The sequence below is a fragment of the Vanessa tameamea genome, chromosome 26 (assembly GCF_037043105.1).
Source record: "Vanessa tameamea isolate UH-Manoa-2023 chromosome 26, ilVanTame1 primary haplotype, whole genome shotgun sequence".
In the NCBI taxonomy this organism is placed as follows: Eukaryota; Metazoa; Arthropoda; class Insecta; order Lepidoptera; family Nymphalidae; genus Vanessa; species Vanessa tameamea.
In genome coordinates, this window is record NC_087334.1 from 746,434 (window position 1) to 767,215 (window position 20,782).

Sequence of the window (20,782 nt, forward strand, 5' to 3'; positions counted from 1 at the left end):
ATTATGATAAAATCTTATCGTATATGGACTCTTTTCTATAAACAAAAAGATACAGCAAACTCAACACGGAACGAAACGTAATCAAATCAAGTGATAGGTCAAATATTTAGTTGCGTTCAAAATACGATAACGATGATACCTACCTAAATGTTAGAGTAGAGAAGCCCTTAACAAAGAAGTCGTAATATGTATAATATTGATAAGATAATCAAAGATTGCAATCAATTGATAAGAAATAAGTTCATGTTCAGGGCCAGGGTCGAGTTTTAGCCCCGTTATGAACTTTGCATGCAATAAACTGTCACCATCTATATTCGTATTTGTCAAGCAAGTCTGAAGTCACAACTCAGTCACAAGTGTCAGACTTGAGACTCAGTCGGTCACTGGACGGCTTATTATTTGAACGTGTGTAGACGTTTCCTGTAAGCTTACGAGCAATTTAAACGAAATCGAGTTTATTCAATTACAAAATAATCGTATAGCACACTGGACAATGAATGAAACGATGGTTATGTGCGAACTGACGTCGCAAGTCAGAGCCGGTTAAGTTTTTTTTATTTATAAAAGATTATTCCTAACAAGTGAACAGCGCGCGCGAGTGTTGTGACTTTTCGCATTGTTTAGTGTTTTGGAACTCGATATAATTAAGTGAAGATTTATTGCAAAAATGAAAGACGTGATCAAAAAAGAAGAAACCTCCGACGATGAATCAGGATTGGGGTATCAGAACACGTTGGTGAGTTTTAAGAATAGCGATACTTTCTATTTTCTAGAAAATTACCACAAACACGCCACTATGTTGTACCGTCTCTTTCTTGTGACACCGACTTCGGTTAAAAATAACATAAACATTTTAATAACTATGAAATTTACAAAATTATGTTTTAATTTCAATTATAAATATGGATACTTAAAAATTAATCTATCAAAATGTTTTTAAATATTTTTATGCATATCAAATATTACACAGCAATGCGTTTAATTCTTAATAAATTAAAAATATATACATTTATGTCATTTAAAAAAAAATCGATAGAAATTTTAATTATCGATTTTAAAATAAAGTACATAGATAAATAGCAAATAAAGCAATGATTAACATTGTGTTGCAACAAGCAATTGAAATACCTTGGTGACACAAATAATTAAATAAACAAACATTAATGATTGCAAAACAAAAATTAGTATTAGTTTATTGATACTATACTTTAATAACATTTCTGAACTATAATGTTCTGAATTTAAAATGGGCATACATAACTTTTTAATGAAAGGAATGTCACTTTTTATTCAGATACTTAATACATTTTTATTTTATAATCAGTAGTCATTGTTTGAATGTGGTGTTAAATTAAAATAGTATTTTATCCTTGTTAAATTACATTGACACCATTTACCTTTGTTTTTTTTTTAAATTCTATTTAAGATATTATTGCCTTGGAATTCACGATGAATTTGTTGATGTGAAATTCTGTTAACTGTAGTAAAATATTACGATTGGTATCTGCCCGTAAATGTCTCACAGATTGGTAAGTACAAAGAAAAATTTATAGAGTTAAAACATCACACAGCTTCTCTGCCTCTTAGTGGATCTATCAACCATAGTATCAATTAAACTGATTCAAAGATATAATATGCATCAGCATTTATTATGATCTAGGAGATAAATAATTTATGTATAAAATATATGTTTTATTGTCAATTTAAGATTATTCTTGTTATATTAAAATTCAATTTTGTCGCTTTACTTTAAGAAAATATATTCCATTTATAATTATAATGTAAGATGAACATTAGTCTCAATGATGGGGATGACAGCATACAGAAGGTATTCATGATGTATTAAAACAAAATATTGACAATCAAGCATTGATACTACTTTATAAAGCGATCGCCATCAGTTTTGTTTTACAAAAGTAAATAAATCTTTTTAATATCAATATAGAACAGTAATTATTCTTTTAATGTGTAATTTTATACAGATAAGTATGAGTGTGCGCATAATGACAATTTCAGGTAGCAGTATTAATATGATTACACAGAAATATGTCACTTCAAAATAATTATATTATAAATGTTGTCAACATGTCAATAAGATTGATCTATTACATTATTACATATATTTATATCATTTTAAATTGAATAGATTACTTTAATTGAAAACTAACATCCACTTTATTATTAAGAAGATATAACAAACAATATATGTATGAGTTGATAACTTTAAAGGTATATTTGATTTAAAAAATAATAAACATATGTTATCACACCTTTTTATTATTTAGTTACATATAAAAGTTTATTAAATTTTAAATATAATTACTTACTGAAACATAAAATTAATTTCATAAAGTGTTTACAAAGAAACAATTAAAATATTTGTTTTTTCTTTATTAATGCCAAATAATCTAAGCTGTTAATTCTACTTAATCTGTGTTATCATAATCCGGTGACTGTTTAAAACTGTCACCTACCACTGAATATCTAGACTAATTAGGTTTTAAACTCATTTGTTTGTTTTCATGTCTAGCTGGATTAGTGGATGTCCTAGTTTTTAGAAAATAGAAGTAGGTTTGACTATTATAGGCGCGTTGATTCGTCTTTACATATGTAACTTTAATTTTTTTTTTTATTTTTCCGTCGATCATATTACCCTGATCCAAATAGATAGGTATGTGAACTATGATAAAAGGTGTTACTGGAAACAAAGAGTAATTTAAATATCTTTATTATTATTAAACTTTCGCCGTCCTGATTTCATATTCTCAGTAAAACATCGCAGAACACTGTAATTCTGAATTTTTCAATACCTGCACATTTTCGGAGACATTATTAAAAAATTCAGTGGGTGTTGGTGCATTTTTTTAACTCCAATTAACACGATTAACGTAAATGTGGCAGTCAATATTTTATTTCCTGTCGACTCCTTTATTTTATTGTATTTTAAATCGGAATGTTTCTGACTTCTAAGCTATATATACACCTATGCAAAAAAACTCGGGGGCACCAAAAATGACATTAGTTTTTTTTCTTTTGTAAGCATAGCACAGATTCACTCAAATGTGATCAACCGATTTAATATTATAAATTTATAATTGTATGTAACATACCTTAATCACTAAATAGTAACAGGGTTCACACTGTACGGTTACTAAATACAGAATTACGTAAACGATGCCCGCGCAACGTGTAATACACTTCGTACTGAATTCTCAACTAAGGATAAAAGAAAATTTTGAAGCTGAAATGAACAACAGTTTAGAAATTGTTGTTTTTTAATAATAAGAAAATATTTGCTCAAGTTAAACAAATATGTACGCTATGTATCATACTTTTAATGCAGGTACGATTGAAAAAACTTTGATTAATATTTTTGCGTATTGGATTTAGTAAGGTATTTTGTTTCAAGGAGTATTTACGAGGGGTTTGTTAGTTAATAATATTCTGGAGGGTTTTCAAATGTGATCGTTCATTACGTTATTCTATACTGAACATGAATAGTTTGTATTAGTTTTGATTGGGTGATCGTAATTACAGTTTTAGTCTATTCCAACCACAGTAGCACAAAGGCCAACTAAACAAATTATTGGTCGAGCCGTTTCTCACGTCGACGAAGCTGTTATCGGAACTTTGGAAGTAAAACGAAAGTTGATATAAATCTTTAAGTGGAATTATGTTGTTTTATAAAAAATATCATATTAATCAAGAATGTTATTTGTTAGTTCGTTAGTGAACAATATAGCCGAGCTTATAGAAAATCGCGTGGCATGCGTAAATCTGACGTTTATTTATCTTTATCCGTTCTTCGATTGGAATATATTATACAAGGGCCATACTAAGCTATCAGAAGATTATTAAACAAAAGCCAGATAAGAGAAAAACGAATACAAATTCTCATTAGTACGAAACGACGTCTTTGTTGATATGTCAATTAATAAATAATCATATAAGTGACAGCCGTATTGAATAATCAAGCCATCGCAGATGTGTTGTCCGTGGACTTTGTAATTTTTCTGTTTTGATTGACTTAATTTTTTTATGCGTCCGCCTGTTTTTATTTCCAGATAGCGTTACAATACAATTCAACTTACATCATTACAAATTTTAAACACAATTCAACATGACGATTCAAAAGTGCTTTTATGAGCCTACTTGAACGAAAAATAATTTGAATTTTGACTTAGATCACAATGAGATTCATTCACTTAAATAACCTTTGGTTACTATAATAAAATGTTAACCTAAACTTAAACTACCTAAAAACAACGACAATAAACTCGGTAGGTAACCTATTCTGTTAATCAAATTACATATTATATGTACGAAGTATACAATTATATGTATATTGCTATGTCATTCCCTATAATCGTGATCGAATATGATGTATTCGTCATCTTCGCCGAGTATATTTTTTATATCATATATCATAACAAATGTCGCATACACTTTAACACGAGACAAGCTCAAGTAGCGGTGTCCTATCATCAAATTATAGTGAAATTAACAATAATTTGTAATCCTTCAAAATTAAATTGACTCTGTAATCTCGACCGTACCGTTCAATTTATATCGTATCTTCCATCGCACGTTACATTGGCGTAATAATCTGTGCCCTTACGGTCAAATAAAACCCACAAAAAAACAGAATCGAAGTAGGAACAATTATAAACAAACCGTAGATATACGTATTTCTTGCGATTTGCCAATAATTCGGCTGTTATGATTAATTATTTATCTTTATTTATAATAAAAAACTATTACACTTAACTACTTATATCTACTTTAATTTTAGTCCCGAAATTCCGATAACAGTTTCTTCGACGTTTAAAACGCCATTTTTTCGCAAATTCATAGTGAATATCTTAGTAATCAAGCTCTCGACCAATCATCATATTAACACATACATAGTTAAACTATACCAATCGAAGAAGCGGTAATAATAAATAAATCTTTTTAATTGGTTTGACAGATGCGATTTCGTAACAACGGCCTGTGTTGCCTGCCTTGTTAAATTATTTGTTAACAATAATTATTATTATTTTTTTAGGCATCGCATTTTGCTCACCTATTGTACGTTCGTTCTTAAGTCTTCAAGCGACCGTCGATAACAATTGTACAGAGTTTCAGCTTATTGATAAAGGAACGCGTAGACGACAATTTTTTTTTATATATATGTTATGTGTATAACTGCAAAAAAATATTGTCACGTCATTATTGTCATTTGTCTTGTTTGCTAACTAATCATTCTCACTCCGACTACGTCGGCATATTAAGCATTATCAGAAAATATGCAAATTAAAATCGGGGCAGTAGTTTCTGCGTGTAACCGGTAAAAACAGAACTTTGCAAATAAATCTTTGATTATTATTATTATTACACTAAGAACACGCTGCTAGTGTAGTAGCATAACTTTTATCGAGCGTCAGGCGTAGGTATTACGCATAAGATGATAAAGTTAGCTCGTTTCTTTTAGTTCTTATCTAGATATACAAATAATCTAAGATTACTATGATTCAAAGCAAGCTCCAATAAATTATAAATACGTAAGCTAATATCTTCAAATCATATTTAAATAATTATCTTTACAATTGAATAATCACGGGCTTTATATTATTGTAGTAAAAATTATCTTTTTATTCGATTTTATATCGAATATTTTTTTGTATATTAAGCAATATTTATTATACAATACGCGGACATTACTTATTTGTTGTAAATGTTTATGGAGTGTAGACTGTGTGTATCATAAATGGAGGGAAATTAAACTCATTAGTCGTTTAAATAGTTCAAACACAAAGTCAATATTAACTAAAGTAGTCCTCCAGATTTCTTATATCTATCAAAAACATTTTTAAATTTACAATTTCAAATTTAATGTCAAGCTTCATCCATGGTTCAAGTCACTGTATTTTCATGTGCTTAATTTGTATTTACAATTAATCTCGTGGAGAAGAAACCTACCCAAACGCCACCTGATGATAAGTGGTCACCACCACCCATAGACAATAGTGCTGATAGAAATATTAACCATTCTTTACATTGCCAATGCGCCACCAACCTTGGGAACTAAGATGTTATGTCCCTTGTGCCTGTAGTTACACTGGCTCACTCAACCTTCAAGTTTGATTTGAGTTTGAGTTTGATTATATATTAATGGCACGTTATTATAATGTATATGATAGTATATAAAAAGGGAATTCGAAAGTTGTTTTATTACCTGTAATTATAAATACGCAATAATTACATACTAGCGTTTCGTTCAGTGAACCTACTTATGAAAGGAACCCACCTGATTTATTGCCTACCTAACGACTAATCTTAGACAAATCTAAGACCTAAAGAACTCGTTTATAAGGAAACTGAATGGGTCCAGGAAATTATAATTTTTAACTTATGTTTGCTCATGTTTTAAAATCAAAAAAATCATTGGCTTAACACAAAAATAATGTCTTGACATATTGCGGTCATAGCAGTCATTCACGGGAGAGTCTTTCCAGCTGCTTGGGGCATATTATAGTGCAGTCCTCTTTCTATTCCCTTATGGCAAGTTCGACATCACTGGAAAGGTTCAGACACCAATTGCTTTGCATGCTTTCCGAGGCAGTATAATTATTGCTAATTTCCAGAATCCAAGCTGCTACTCAAGATATCTCAACGGAAAAGCCCGATAAGCTAGATACTAGACCAATATAGCATTCCTAAAAATTGCACCCATATAACGCATCCACTTAAAACAGATCGGAAGGAGTAACTTAATCAGCTTAATAATGTGCAAAATTTCTAGTGAAATTAACAACTTAGTCAAGTCAATTTACTGGTCCAGTTGTTAAAATAACCATAAATTCTTCGGCAACGACTAAACAGTTCAGAACTTTTCTCTGCTCCTATTCATTTCTTCGTTTGGTAATTATTGCCGAACTTTAGTGTTACCAATAAAATATTGGCAATAAGAACCATGCTAGTCGTTTTTCCAAGTTTTCCATAATGATCACGGTCAAATTTCGACCACAGTGCGAACTTAAGTATACCTAAATATACCATCTTATTTTGTTAAATTAACCCTTTCGAAGGTATAATTCCACTGTCATCGATGCTATGACATCATAAATTGAATATAGGTAACGGTAGACGTAGCGTTATGTCTATACGTTTGCCGATTTGGTATTCTGTTATTGTTTTTTTATTACATCTGAATGTATAATTAAAGGCTATTTACATAAATTAAATATCGATGGCGATAAGCGTTAATTATTAATATATAGATATATACAGATAGCAACGGGGTAGTTGGAATGACTTCCAGCGACGTTTTATTCGAAACAGCATCCTGGCCTCTGTTATCTCCATTGCCACAAGCTTAACGCTCAAATTAAATGGATACACATTTTATATTTGTAAATAGTAATGCTAAAGCCTTTATCGCATAAATCCTCTCAATGTACATATATAAGTATGATATAGGCGCAGACTCAACGGAAATAAATAATCTGATAATCCGTCACAAGAATTAAAAACAAATAAACACCTGACTTTTCGTAAAATAAAACTAATACCAATTCTATGTGGTCTTTTGACTAGTGCTAGTATCGAAAATGGTTTCAAGCAGACCAATATATATATATTTAATCCCATTCAAAAAGTCGACAACAATTCAAAGACACATTGTAATTTTTGAAAAAAGTCCATTGTAATATTTACGAATACGTTTTGCCAAAAAGAAAAATTGGACGTCATGGAATGTTATAGTTGAAAATCGAAGTACGTTCCATTATTCTTAAAAGTCATGTCATGGTCAATATGGGGTCAAAAACTTCAATAAAAATCGTCGCATTGCAATAATACCCATAATCCTTATACTTATCACAAAGAATTTTTACATCGCACAAATCGTTAGGCACATGACCGGCTTATCTTATAAAGTGCTACGATATAAGTCAATGTGATAGTGTCTTTGATAAGATAAGATTCAGATAATCCGTTGAAAGTCAATGTCGTGTGCCTTGAAGATCGTTCACTTCCTACTGTTTGAAAATAATGTTCAACCATAATTATGGATAGTTTTATTCAAGAATTAAGAATCAAGAATTGGTGTGATATCTTTTTTTTATGTAATAAGCAGGTGGACTGGCAAATAGGCCACCTGATGGTTAGTAGTCACCACCGCACAGCACATCCTTGGGAGCTAAGATGTTATGTTTCTTGCGCCTGCTGTTACAATAGCTCACCACAAACGGAACACAACAATACTAAACATTGCTGCTTAGCGGTAGAATATATATAGGTCTAGGTAGAGTCGGTACCCTATCTAGATAGACTTGCACAAATTCCTACCACCAAGAAGTAATGGTTCGAACCTTGTCTGATGTATCGCTAATTTGTCACAGTAACTTCAGTTATTTCTTAGACCTTCATTGTCGCAATTTCAGATACGTTTTTTATAAAACGTCATGAAACGTCATTATGTAAGATTATATGAAACTACCCGTTGCGTGCGATTTTACCTTCTTGTAACCTTACGTGGGTATATCTTTACTAATTATGAATGCGTATGTAACTCTGTATGTTAATCTGTCTGTCTTTCTATTAGTTTTTCACGGTCAAACCAAATTTGATCAAATTAGGTATGAAGCAAGCTTGAACTCCAAGGAAGGACATTTGCTTAATACCTGAAAACCAATCTCTAAAACGCGAGAGAACTTGCAGAAAAATATTTTATTAATTATTCAGATTAACTCGCACAAACAAACTCTTCAAACTTTATATAACACTCAGTCAAATATTTTTACGTTATAAAATATCTCAGTAATATATAATAAAAAACTGTAACTGTGACGTATAATTACATTATGTATTGATATAAAAAAATTTTTAACCAAGGAAGCATAAAGTAGGCAATAACCATAGGTACGTTCGTCTTAGCTTTTGTCTAAAACTATTTATTAACTGTGGATTTTTGTGGATCAATTGATTGATTGGTTCACGAAGTAGACTTAGGTTTTTGATTGATTAATCCTTGGTTTAAATTATCAAATGTTATCGTCTTGATTCTCAATTAGGTCGGAATAAATTTCGCCTCCAGAGAGATAGATTTACATGATATTAAACTATAGAGGATTCTACAACAACTATACATCTATCAACCTCCTTATACTCAAAATTAGAACGTGACATGCTACAGAAAACTAAATTAATTAATACTTTTGTCTTATTCGTAAACAGAACTGAGTTAAAAAAAAAATATATTAATATAGAAAGTGTCAAAACGAGATATTATAATCTATTTGAAAATATCAATTTTTTTTTACATACGTTACACGCAGTTATATTTTTCTAAAAAATTCATATTTTCCTGTTCTAATTCCAATAATAAATTATTAAATAATTTGCGTATATAGGAAAAATAGAACAATATGTAAATTTTTCACTTATGCCAACCGTACTAAACAAATTATTATTATAATGAATTTCGTTTCTTTTAGATTTGCTGCGTCGTATCAAGTGAAAAATATTCTATATTTAAATGCTCATATAACGTAGTTTAAAATAAACACTTAACTCGGCCAATAATATAATCCGAGTCAATAATATATTTTTTTTAATGGAAGCCGATTTATTGCCGTCTCTCGTGCACTCGTTTGCACTTATGGACGAACGGTTAGAAAAACAAGTATACGAATACTGAAGTTTGAATATGGAAATACATACTTTCATAAAAACATATGTATAAGCAAATCAAATAATAAATATATATAGATATATATTTATATTTATAAGAATAGGGAAAGTAAATATGCATTTGCACAAAGAGTTGACTTGCATAAGAATAATTTATATTGAAGATTCAATATTAAATATTTAATTAAATAAACATTACATTACATTGTATTGTAATTATTTTATTTCATTAACTCGCATAACCTGATTTAACGTCTGCATAACAAGCACCAATTTATAATATAAATAATTAGTATTGATTATATTCATTCATTGAATATTATTTATAAAGTAAGTTTACGAGAAGAATGTTTTCAATATCGTTTCAACTTTAGAAATCCTATCCTAATCCTAGAACTTAAATCTGTTGTGTATTAACACTTACAGTTTGTTTCTAGCAACCTCATGTCATCCGTCATAAAAAGGAAAATATATATATATATATATAAATAATATTAGTATTGATGTTTATCCGTAGATGAGCCTTTACGAAGTCCGGACGCGAACGAATTTTAGGTTAGACGTTGTAGGTCATTCCTTAGTGAAGACGATAATTATGGCTGTCGTTTTTTACGATGAAATCGAAATATCTAACCAAGTAATTGTCATTTTACATGAAGTTTATCAAAAAGACCTGCTAACAAAATCAGTAGTGTTTCATTTTCTATATATTGATAATTTATAAGTATATTGATAAAATACGATGAAATTTGTGTATGTTGGCGTAAAATCAACAAATACATATTCCGTTTTATCATCTGCGTATATAATCTGGTATGCAACTGTATGCCTCATTTGTTAATGTGTTTGTAGCATGGCTTTATTGATTTTATAAATGATTATATCGTATAATCGAAATATATATGATTTACAGTTTGCGTAATTTGTCATAGATCAAATATCAAATATTACAATTAATAAAAAAACATATAATATCTACGCCACAACCATTTTTCCTTAAAAGTCTAAGGGGTAAGTACCGTACGAATAAAATTAACATTAATATCAGTTAAAGTTTTTCCTGCATTCCTCGAGATAAAATATTCAGCTTGTAGAGGTTTTCCCGTAGCGAAAAAAAATATTATCTTCAAAAAATATTCATTCGTTACAATGCAATTAGTTTACGGGCGTGGCAATATGGCAGACACAATGTGGGTAAATACATATCATACGTATTTACAATAAATAGAAAAAAAAAAAAATAGTTTGTGTTTTTTTTTGGCTGTCTTTACTGTTTTGGTAGTCTCGTCTCACTCGCACTAGTTTATACTAATGGCCGCTGATAATTTACTGTGGAGGGGCGCGCCGTCGTGAGTGAATAGACATTTCTATACCGTACTATGCGTTTTATTTATTTATTTATTTATTAGATCACCAACAAAATACACACTAAAAACAATCCAGATACATGAATAAAAAGTAAGACTAGTGGTATCTTACTTATAGGTGATAACAGCATGCACAAAATAAAAGTAGTAATTATCGTTACCTATTTATCACCATATCTGCTTGTTATAATAATACTTATTAACATATCTTAATATTTAAAACGATTTTCATAAAATTAATCATAGATAATCATTGGGACATTAAACTGACGAATGTTGAGGTCTAGTATGGACTTGACTATACTGATATGGATCAGTAGGGTCGCCTGACAAGGCTGACGATGAAATTCCCATAGTATTTCCAAAAAAACCCAGTGTATTTATGTAATTTATTTACATGTATTGGCATGATTGCTGATGGCACCACCACCAAAACACATTTGCACTCTAAGAATTATTAATAATTCCTTGCTTCGCGATTATGACACTGACCTTGGAAACTACGATGTTATGTATCTTGTGCCTACCACTGGCTTCAAAGTGAAATACCACAATCCATACAACCTAGACGAGCTTGCAAAGGTTTCCTCCAATATATACCATGTCATATTAAATGTAATACCATAGAAGAGAGTACAAAGGAAGATCAAGTGATTCAACATCGTATAGAATATCCAGCATTGAACTCAATTAATTGTTCTATTTTAAGATCTGAGTACACGCAAAATGTCTAAATATAGACCGCTACTATAGCTTTCTTGATTCATGAAACATGACACTAAAATCGTAAGAATCATTGTGGGGATTAGAACCATAATGGTGTAAGTGACAAAACATTTTTTTTTTTGATTTGTCTCTTATTCCATATAAGATCTGTCGCCTCGGTTATATTTTTCCTCTAAAATGGTCTTGTTTTGTGTAAAAGTTTTGAATGTAAAAAAAAATGTAAATTTTCGCTCAATTGTTAATAATTGGAAAGAAACTGTTAAAGTAATTGATGGTGTTACAACCACCATCGATCGTCAATACATCAAAATTATTTGACAAGTACTTGCAATATCGTTTGCAAGCACGAGAACATTGCTGAATATCAAACCCTTATAATATTAATGTTCTGCAATCAAAAGACAATATACAATTGCAATAAATATGCACTAAAATATGAACAATTTTTTTTAAATATATACTTCTGTTCTTAGTAATTATTTCAGCAATTAAAATTTATGAATTTTGTTAGTAATTCTCTCAACCTGATTTAGTCTTGTATTTGAACCATTTTTTATTTAATTTAGCGTGTAACGATAGGGCCTACATATAGGCTGCCAATAAAAGCCTCTCAAAAATACTAGAATAAAAATAATAGCAATAATTCAAAGACAAAACGAATGGTGAGGATGGAATTATCTTTTGTCTCAAGTCTTATAATTTGTCTGGCAAAATATTTTTACATAACAAATGTCTTTAGTCATTGTCATTAAGATTGGTGCAAAAGTCGAACAAGGTTATCTCTGTTATTTTGTGCCATTAAAAAGTACCTATACCGGATTTCCCAAAATACTTTCTTAAAGTTCTATATGAATAAATAGAAAATAACTTTCCCACAAAGGAGAAACACCTTTTAACGTTTGTAATTAAAGCTGTGTATTGATTGACAAACGATCAGGACATTGCATTGTATAGTCTTTTCCAACATAGGGATTGACGTGAAACTATTGATCGACAGCTTGAATAAAATCTATGATAATAATTAAATAATTATGGATTTGCGAAAAAAATGTGTTTCGAAGTCGACACAGCTGTTATCGGAACTGTGAAATGGATATAAGTAGTTAAATGGAACAGAATAATATTATATTATATATTTATAAAGATATATTCATCAAGAACTGTTAATATTGTGCAATATAGCCGAGCTATTAGCAGATTGCATGGAATACGCAAATCTGCGGATTGTTTGTTTATATTTTTTCTTGGATTCGAATAGGCTATATATAGTGCACAATATAAAAAGTGTAAGCGATGCTAGCTGAGGAATATTTCAATAATAATTCTTCAATATACGTATAGCTAAGATGACCCAGTACTTAGAACGCGTCCATCTTAATCGATGATTGCAGGTTAAAAACCCAGGAAAGCACCACTGAAATATCATGGGCCTAATTTGTTTTTATAATTAATCTCGTGCTCGGCGGTGAAGGAAAATAGCGTCAGGAAACAGGAAACTGTAAGTGTTTAGTATCAATTAAAAAAAAACTGCCACATGTGTATCCACCAACCCGCAGCAGCAGTGTGGTGGAATAAGCTCCAAATCGTTTTCAATATGATAATCGGGTCCAACGTGAAATCCGTGTTGCGTTACGGGTGCGAAACGTGGTAGGTTACAAAGGACATCTCACGCCTAATCCAAATTTTCGTCAACCGCTGTCTTCGTCGCTTTCTCGGTATTTACTGGCCCGAGACCAACTCAAACGTAGAGCTGTTGGAGAAATGCCATAGAGCCCGATCGACAGTCAGATCAAGCGTCGCAAGTGGAGATGAATTGGCCACACGCCCCGAAGGGACCCCAACCATATTCCCAAACAAACTTTGAACTGGAATCCCTAAGGGAAAAGAAAGCGTGGCCGTCCCCGTCAAACCTGGCGACGCTCCATGTTGGCAGAGGCGGCGAGCATCAGAATGACGTGGAGCGAGGTGAAGCGTGAAGCTCAAGACCGATCGCGATGGAGGACATCTGTGGACGCCCTCTGCCCCATCTAGTGCTCTAGATTCATCATCATCCTTCTCCTCAAAGGGAGAGGAGGCTGTTACTCTTCAATATACAAAATGATGGTATTTGTTTAGTACAAATGGATGGATGGATGGAATGGATGTAAGGAAATGTATTACAAAAGTCATGTATTAAAATATGTTAATTTATCATCAAGTGTTTTGTTCGTTATTGATGTATTTTCAAATATCATTGCCAATATCAATATCTTTAAAACTGAAAATTCAAAAACATTCCGAATAATTGGATTTTTCTGAATTATCCAAAATTTTGCTAATTTTCGAATTTGTAAGTTATGTATGCGACCTATTCCAAAAATAAATGTCCTTATCTTCGCGTCATTCTTCTACCGAATTCTATTGATGTAAGCAATAAATATGAATGTTACTAACAGTATCTAAAACGGGATATTCACCATGTTTTTTATTTTTATTTGGTGGAGCTCGATATTTCGACATTATCTACGAATGTCTTGTTCACGAGACTGACGTTTGCGGGTAGATGTTGACGGCATTAGAAGTGTCCATATCGGGCTACCTCCTTTCTCGTACGTTTGAGATACTGTTAGTAATAAAAATAACCATGTTAATTTAAAATCTTAAATATGAATGTATTTTCGCAAACCGGGTTATTCATACATCCTTGGCACATGAAGTGGAATACGAGTCCATTTAATTAAGAAGCACTAAGTCAAATTTCACTATCGCTCCTTATCTCAAGTGTTTGCGCCACGGTAGCTTATCACGAAGTGTTTTATACTTTGATTATTAAACGTACAGCCGAAACATGTGCAACTATATACTAGATTTTTTGACACATTTTTGAATATATTTTTAGTGTAGTTTTGTTTGTCAAAAACACGATAAACTTCATTGATTTGTCCTCTTTCAATTACTTTTGAAGACTTTAATTTATAACGATTCGATGTATATTCTTCCTAGAAAACAAGTCAAAAAAATCAGTACATAGGTACTGAACAAGGTAGGGGTGAAGTTTGCCCGAGAAGCGATTCCCTGATGTTATATAGTTATACATAAATAGTACATAGTACTGACTTCGTTACTAAAATTTCTTATTAACTCTCCTTAAAGTTGTACGTAGGAATAGATTATAAATCCGTTCAAGAATTTAATCTCGAATGTTTTTCCCAGTTATAAATAATAGATAAATTAAATAAGTACATTAAGACGTCAAATAAACCTATGTCCGTGTTTTTTTATCGAACGTATCTAACATGTCTTTGATAACAATAGCATACGTTTGATTGTGTTTCTAGTTTTATCAGCATTTATTAGCAATGTTGAACTTCGACAGCTCAATAGTATATGACGTCACCTAATGTTGTTTAAGTCTTAATTCGGCGGTGAAGGAAAACATCGTGAGGAAACCTAATTCCACCTAATGTGTCTAATTTCAACGAAATTCTGCCACATGTGTATTCCACCAACCCGCACCGGAGCAGCGTGGTGGAATATGCTCCAAACCTTCTCCTCAAAGGGAGAGGAGGCCTTAGCCCAGGAGTGGGAAATTTAAAGGCAAGTAATGTAAAAAAAAAAATATTGGCTATTGGGCCCTTTGGAAAAGTTACATTCTAAGTTTGAGTAAAATCTAAAAATGCTATAAATTATGATATGAAATGAAATAGTCTTATTTGTTTAAATTTATTTATTCAAAAGTATATTAGACTTACCGTTAAGCCCAATGTTTTATAAATAATTTGATATATCGTTTCATCTGCGACGCGGTTTCATCTGCGTTAAACGTTTCTGGCTCCGTTACTGTTCCGGTCCCACGAGTAGGAACTTATAGTCTAGCCATATACTTTACGCAAAAGTTGGGCTATTAAATGCAGAATTATTTCTTCAAATTCATCTCTTAGCGTGTTCAAACAAATCTGTGCTACTTTATATATATATATATATAAATCATCTGAACGTGTGCACAAATTTAACAACTTTTTTGTGTATATTTGAGTCCCTGGGTGGTTTTGGTTAGACCCGGTAGATGGCGGTAAGATCAGGAAGTAAGGATTATTCTTATTTCATTTGGACGAAGTCGGGATTGGCAGATAGCATTACTGTAGATATGAAAACGGTGACAATCTAAATTAATGCACGTATATTAAACTCTAAACGTATGACGTCAACTATGCGGTCGCTGGGAAGGATGAACGGAGTCCGATTTATCTCTTGTGCTGCAGCTGAACTATGTAATAAGGAAATTTTGAAAATTATCTATAAATTATCTATTTTTTTTTATGGCATTGGTTGGTGGACGAGCATATGGGCCACCTGTTGGCAGGTGGTCACCACCGCCCATAGACAAAGACGCTGTAAGAAATATTAATTCCTTTCCATTCATTCCTCCATTCATCCATCCATTCCTTACATCACCTATGCGCCACCAACCTTGGGAACCAAGATGTTATGTCCCTTGTGCCTGTGATTACACTGGCTCACTCACCCTTCTAACCGGAACACAACAATACAGTGTACTGTTATTTGGCGGTAGAATATCTGATGAGTGGGTGGTACCTACCCAGACGGGCTTGCACAAAGCCCTACCACCAAGTATACTATGTAAATAATTAAAAAAAAGCAATAAAATATAGATTTGTTTACACGATAATATGTTATGGATATACAAGGGTACTTAATGTATATATAAATTCATTACTACAACTAACTTTTGCAACTTATTTGTATAAGGGAAGAAAGGATTTAGTGCAATCTATTCTGAACGGGGTTCACCAACTTTTCTGTTTAGAAATTCTCAGAGTAAAAGTTAGTTGGAGCGATCGATCGCATTATATGAGTGAAGACACAGAAAACATTCATACATAGAAATATTTGTATGTCTAGTATTTGTTCTCCCCTGAGAATGGCGACTGTAGCCGAAATCGACCAGGACAATATCTTCATTATCGGAACTTGTAATAAATAACAAACCCAGAATATGAAACTGAAATTTTGTTAATTCTAATGCGAACGACGCGTCTTTTGGCTAATCTATACTAATATTATAAAAATAAAAACAAAAAAGTATATGTGTTTATATTTTGTGTGTGGGGGGGTACCCCATTAGTTTCTTTGAAACTAATGATCCAATTTCATTTTTTTTTTTCAGATTTACTGAATTTATTGCTTTTCCACTTGGGTGTTCTATTTATATAAGATACTACTTGCCGCCTGCGGCTGCGCTCGCGTTTTCGGTTTAGTCGACAGGTGTTAGGCATAAGTAAGCTTAAACCAGTACCAAATTTCATCAAATTCGGCTCAGTTGTTTGGCCGTGAAGAGCAACATACAGTCAGATAAACAGTTTCTTTCGCATTTATAATATTAGTATATATTAATGTATTATTCTTATCTACGAGCAGAGACAGCCTATATTAGTTGATGAAATCATTTTATATAACAAAAAAAAAACTAAACATTTATTTATATTCGTTCTGTCTTGCGTAAACACCCAAATCGAATGTTCATATTACTTAGAGTGTCAAGGTAACCTGACGGAATTTCAGGTATTTAAATATTCAAGGTGAAATTCCCTGTAATTTCGTATTTGATACCAATAATGTAATTTAACGATTAATTATCAACAACAATGTTTATGTATTACGGCCATTACTTTTTTTCATTTGTTCTTTTGAACTATATATTATTTTCGTTAAAGACGAGCGTTGCTTTATAAAGTGAGTGGTATTTCGCTTTTATATATATATATATAAAAGCAGAAACTATAACACCTACAAACTTAAAATTTGGCAATTAGGTTCGTTATAGGGCGCAGACATCCGCTAAGAACGGATTTTACGAAATTCCACCCCTAAGGGGGTAATTGGGGGTTGGAAGTTTGATTTTTTAAATTTCGCTCGAATAAAGCCGCAGATTTAGCTATCATTGTATAAATATTTACAGGACTTTTGTGTGTTAGTTAATTTAACAATAATACCGAATTATTTATTAAAATTCGTTTTAATATCGAATTTACTGCGAAACGTCACATTGTATTGGTTTAAATTGTAAATTGTATTGGAGTCAATGTACTGGACTAAGGACATAGCATATTGGATTCAAAGGTTGGAAGTGCACTGTCTGAGTTACTTGTCGGGTCTTCTCGGTAGAATCTACATTCCGAACTGGAATTCTGTTAAATAACGATTTAAAAGGGGTTGTAATATTCTACTTGAATAAAGTATATTTTGATTTTTAATGTTAGGAAAGATCTATATTTTTATAGCGTCAATATCTATGACTTACTTTGAGGTATTCTATCCTACCATAAAGTAATCTTGTCTATTATATTTAAAGTACATCTTAACAGTACTAGTTCCGCTAAGGAATAGATATGCAATCATATCTCCAATACCTAAAAGAAGAGATGAATTCAGAATTGAACCCGCGACTTTCACATGACTAAGTAGTTTGAGTACGTGTTCATGATAGGGGCTTAAATAATAGTTATAAAATTAAAATGAATAAAAAATTAAGTTTTCTAGGAATTTTATAAAAAAAAACTGATTTCCGCAGTTTATCAGTGACACTGAAGTGTAATTAAAACTATTGTACATATTCTTAAAGCGGTAAACGCATAGGTACTCCTATACTTGTGACATTTTAGTACGTTATAGTGATCACTTCCTAACGATAGGCAGTGTTTAATATTGTGTATACGCGCAAATACGATTATTATATACTAAATGTGAATTAATTTGTGTGTGGATCGGTTTGAGCAAAAAACATATCTAAAATACAATGAAAAAAAAAGTGATTTTCCTTTAAATAGATGATATAAAAATAAATAAAACGCGTTTATATATTACCATTTGTATATATAAAGTAAAATAATTGATATTATATCTAAAATAAAACTAAATACACACTCAAAACATCGCGGAAAACCTTCGAGTTTTATGTAATAGGTAGTAGAAGAATTCCCATTGCCGGACAAAGGCAGCCTTTTCTTTTGAAATTACCATAGCACTGAGGGTGAAAAAGTCCCGCATCTTATGCGGGTTGGTGGACACACATGTGGCAGAAATTTGTGCACATGCATGTTATATCCCCGAGCACGGGATGAATAATAAACAAAATAAAATCAATCTTCGATTAGTATTCAAATATTCTTGCGACTGGACCATCTAGGAACATAATATTTTTAATTTAAAAAGCCGAGCCGAGGTGGTCCGCTGGATAATTGCATGTTCAAACCCAAGCAAGTACCATTAAATTATTTATTCATCTCGTGCTCGACTTTGAAGGAAAACATACGAAATGAACTTGTATGTGTATAATTTCAATGAAATTCTTCCACGCGTATATTCATCGACTTGCATTGGGGAAGTGTGTTCGAACTGCAAAGCTTCTCCTCAAAGGGAGACGAGGCCTTAGCCCAGTAGTGGGGCATTAACAAATTGTCATCTTAATTTTACTTTTTTTTTAAAGTAATACAAAATATATAATTTTATATTTGGAAGAAAATCCTCCTCAAAGAATAAGATGGTAACAATTTATCTAAAGTAAAATATAATCAAGGACGCGACAAATGGTCTAAGTGGACACTTCCTCTTTATGGCAGTTTTATTGCTAGTGCCCGAGGGGATCTTGGGTAAAGATGGCTAGGTAAGGAAAGATGGTGTAAATTCAATAATAATAAGCCTATATTTATTATATATATTATGTGTATTCCGCCAACCCGCATTGGAGCAGCGTGGTGGAATATGCTCCAAAACCTTCTCCTCAAAGGGAGAGGAGGCCTTTAGCCCAGTAGTGGGAATTTTACAGGCTGCTAATGCTAAAATAAAAAAGCCTATATTTGCACATACTCGCTAACAATAACAACGCCAAAAATACAAACTGAAATAACTTATTTTAAAGAAGAAACGAAATAATTGACTTGGTACGGCTCAAACCCACTCATCACCAAACAATCATTTTTAGTAGTGTTGTGTTTTAGATTGGAGGGTGAGTGAACCAATTACAGGCACAAGGGACATAACATCGTGGTTCCCAAGGTTACCAGGTAAGACACTAATGCAGTAGTGACCACTTACCATCAGGTTCCATTTGCCAGAACGTCTACCGGTATAACATAAAAATACGATAACCACTCAGCTTAAGTCGTCGTTAAAATCCTCATCCATCCAAAGTCCTCGAACTCCAATACTGATTTTTAGTAGTAAAATCAAATAACGTCCACACATCTAGGTAAAAATACGAGGAAGGAGTGAGGAGGAGGGTAGTTAGTAGGTGTTAAGGTCAATAAAACAGATGAGTAATACACATGTCCAATGGGATGATAGTGCAATTACAAAAATAATTGTCATCCTTATTGTGCAGTCTTTACTAATATAACTCTTAATGAAAATTTAAGAGAAACTAAGAATTTACCTACTAAATTATCTCTCACGCTTGGTGATCTAGGATCAATGTGTGATCAACCACTCTGTGGAACCACCTGTGGATTTTTCCGCACCGATACACCTTAAAAAAAGAGCCTACACCTTTCTTAAAGCAACGCATCCCCCCGGTGTTGCAGATGTCCATGGGCGGTGATAGTCACTTTCCATCAGGTGAGCCTCCTACCCGATTGCCAACTATAGAAATTAAAAAAATGTGAAGAGATTGTCTCGCTTAAATAGTAAACTCGTCGTTAAAAGTGACAAGAGAGCCAGTGTCATATATATACCATACAGTGGTCAGTTTTTAATGTATATGTTGATGATGATTTCCTACCGACTGACTTCGCTCATCACTACAACTCACATTATTATGTGTTAATATACAAACGCACATACAATTCCACACTCACATAATTCGTCGCCAAATTTGACATAGGTTCCCCCTTCAACTTTAGAATGCGTTCGAATTTCCTAAAATTCATTCTCTTGTTCTTTGCTCCACTAATACCTTCATCGAGCATGTAATTTCATCGATAAAAATTCAGAGGGAACTTAAGTGTTTTCCATTTGCA

The 20,782-nt window shown here is 32.1% G+C and overlaps 1 protein-coding gene across 1 annotated transcript in view; it reads left to right on the plus strand.

The window, feature by feature from the left end:
• The first annotated feature begins 355 nt into the window (after positions 1–355).
• The window catches only part of LOC113404943 (chloride channel protein 2), a 71,535-nt gene continuing 51,108 nt past the window's right edge, over positions 356–20,782 (plus strand). Inside the window, exon 1 of the mRNA XM_064219111.1 lies at positions 356–736. Coding sequence (XP_064075181.1) covers positions 668–736 — 69 coding nt within the window. The 5' untranslated portion in view covers positions 356–667. The remainder of the gene's footprint in view (positions 737–20,782) is intronic.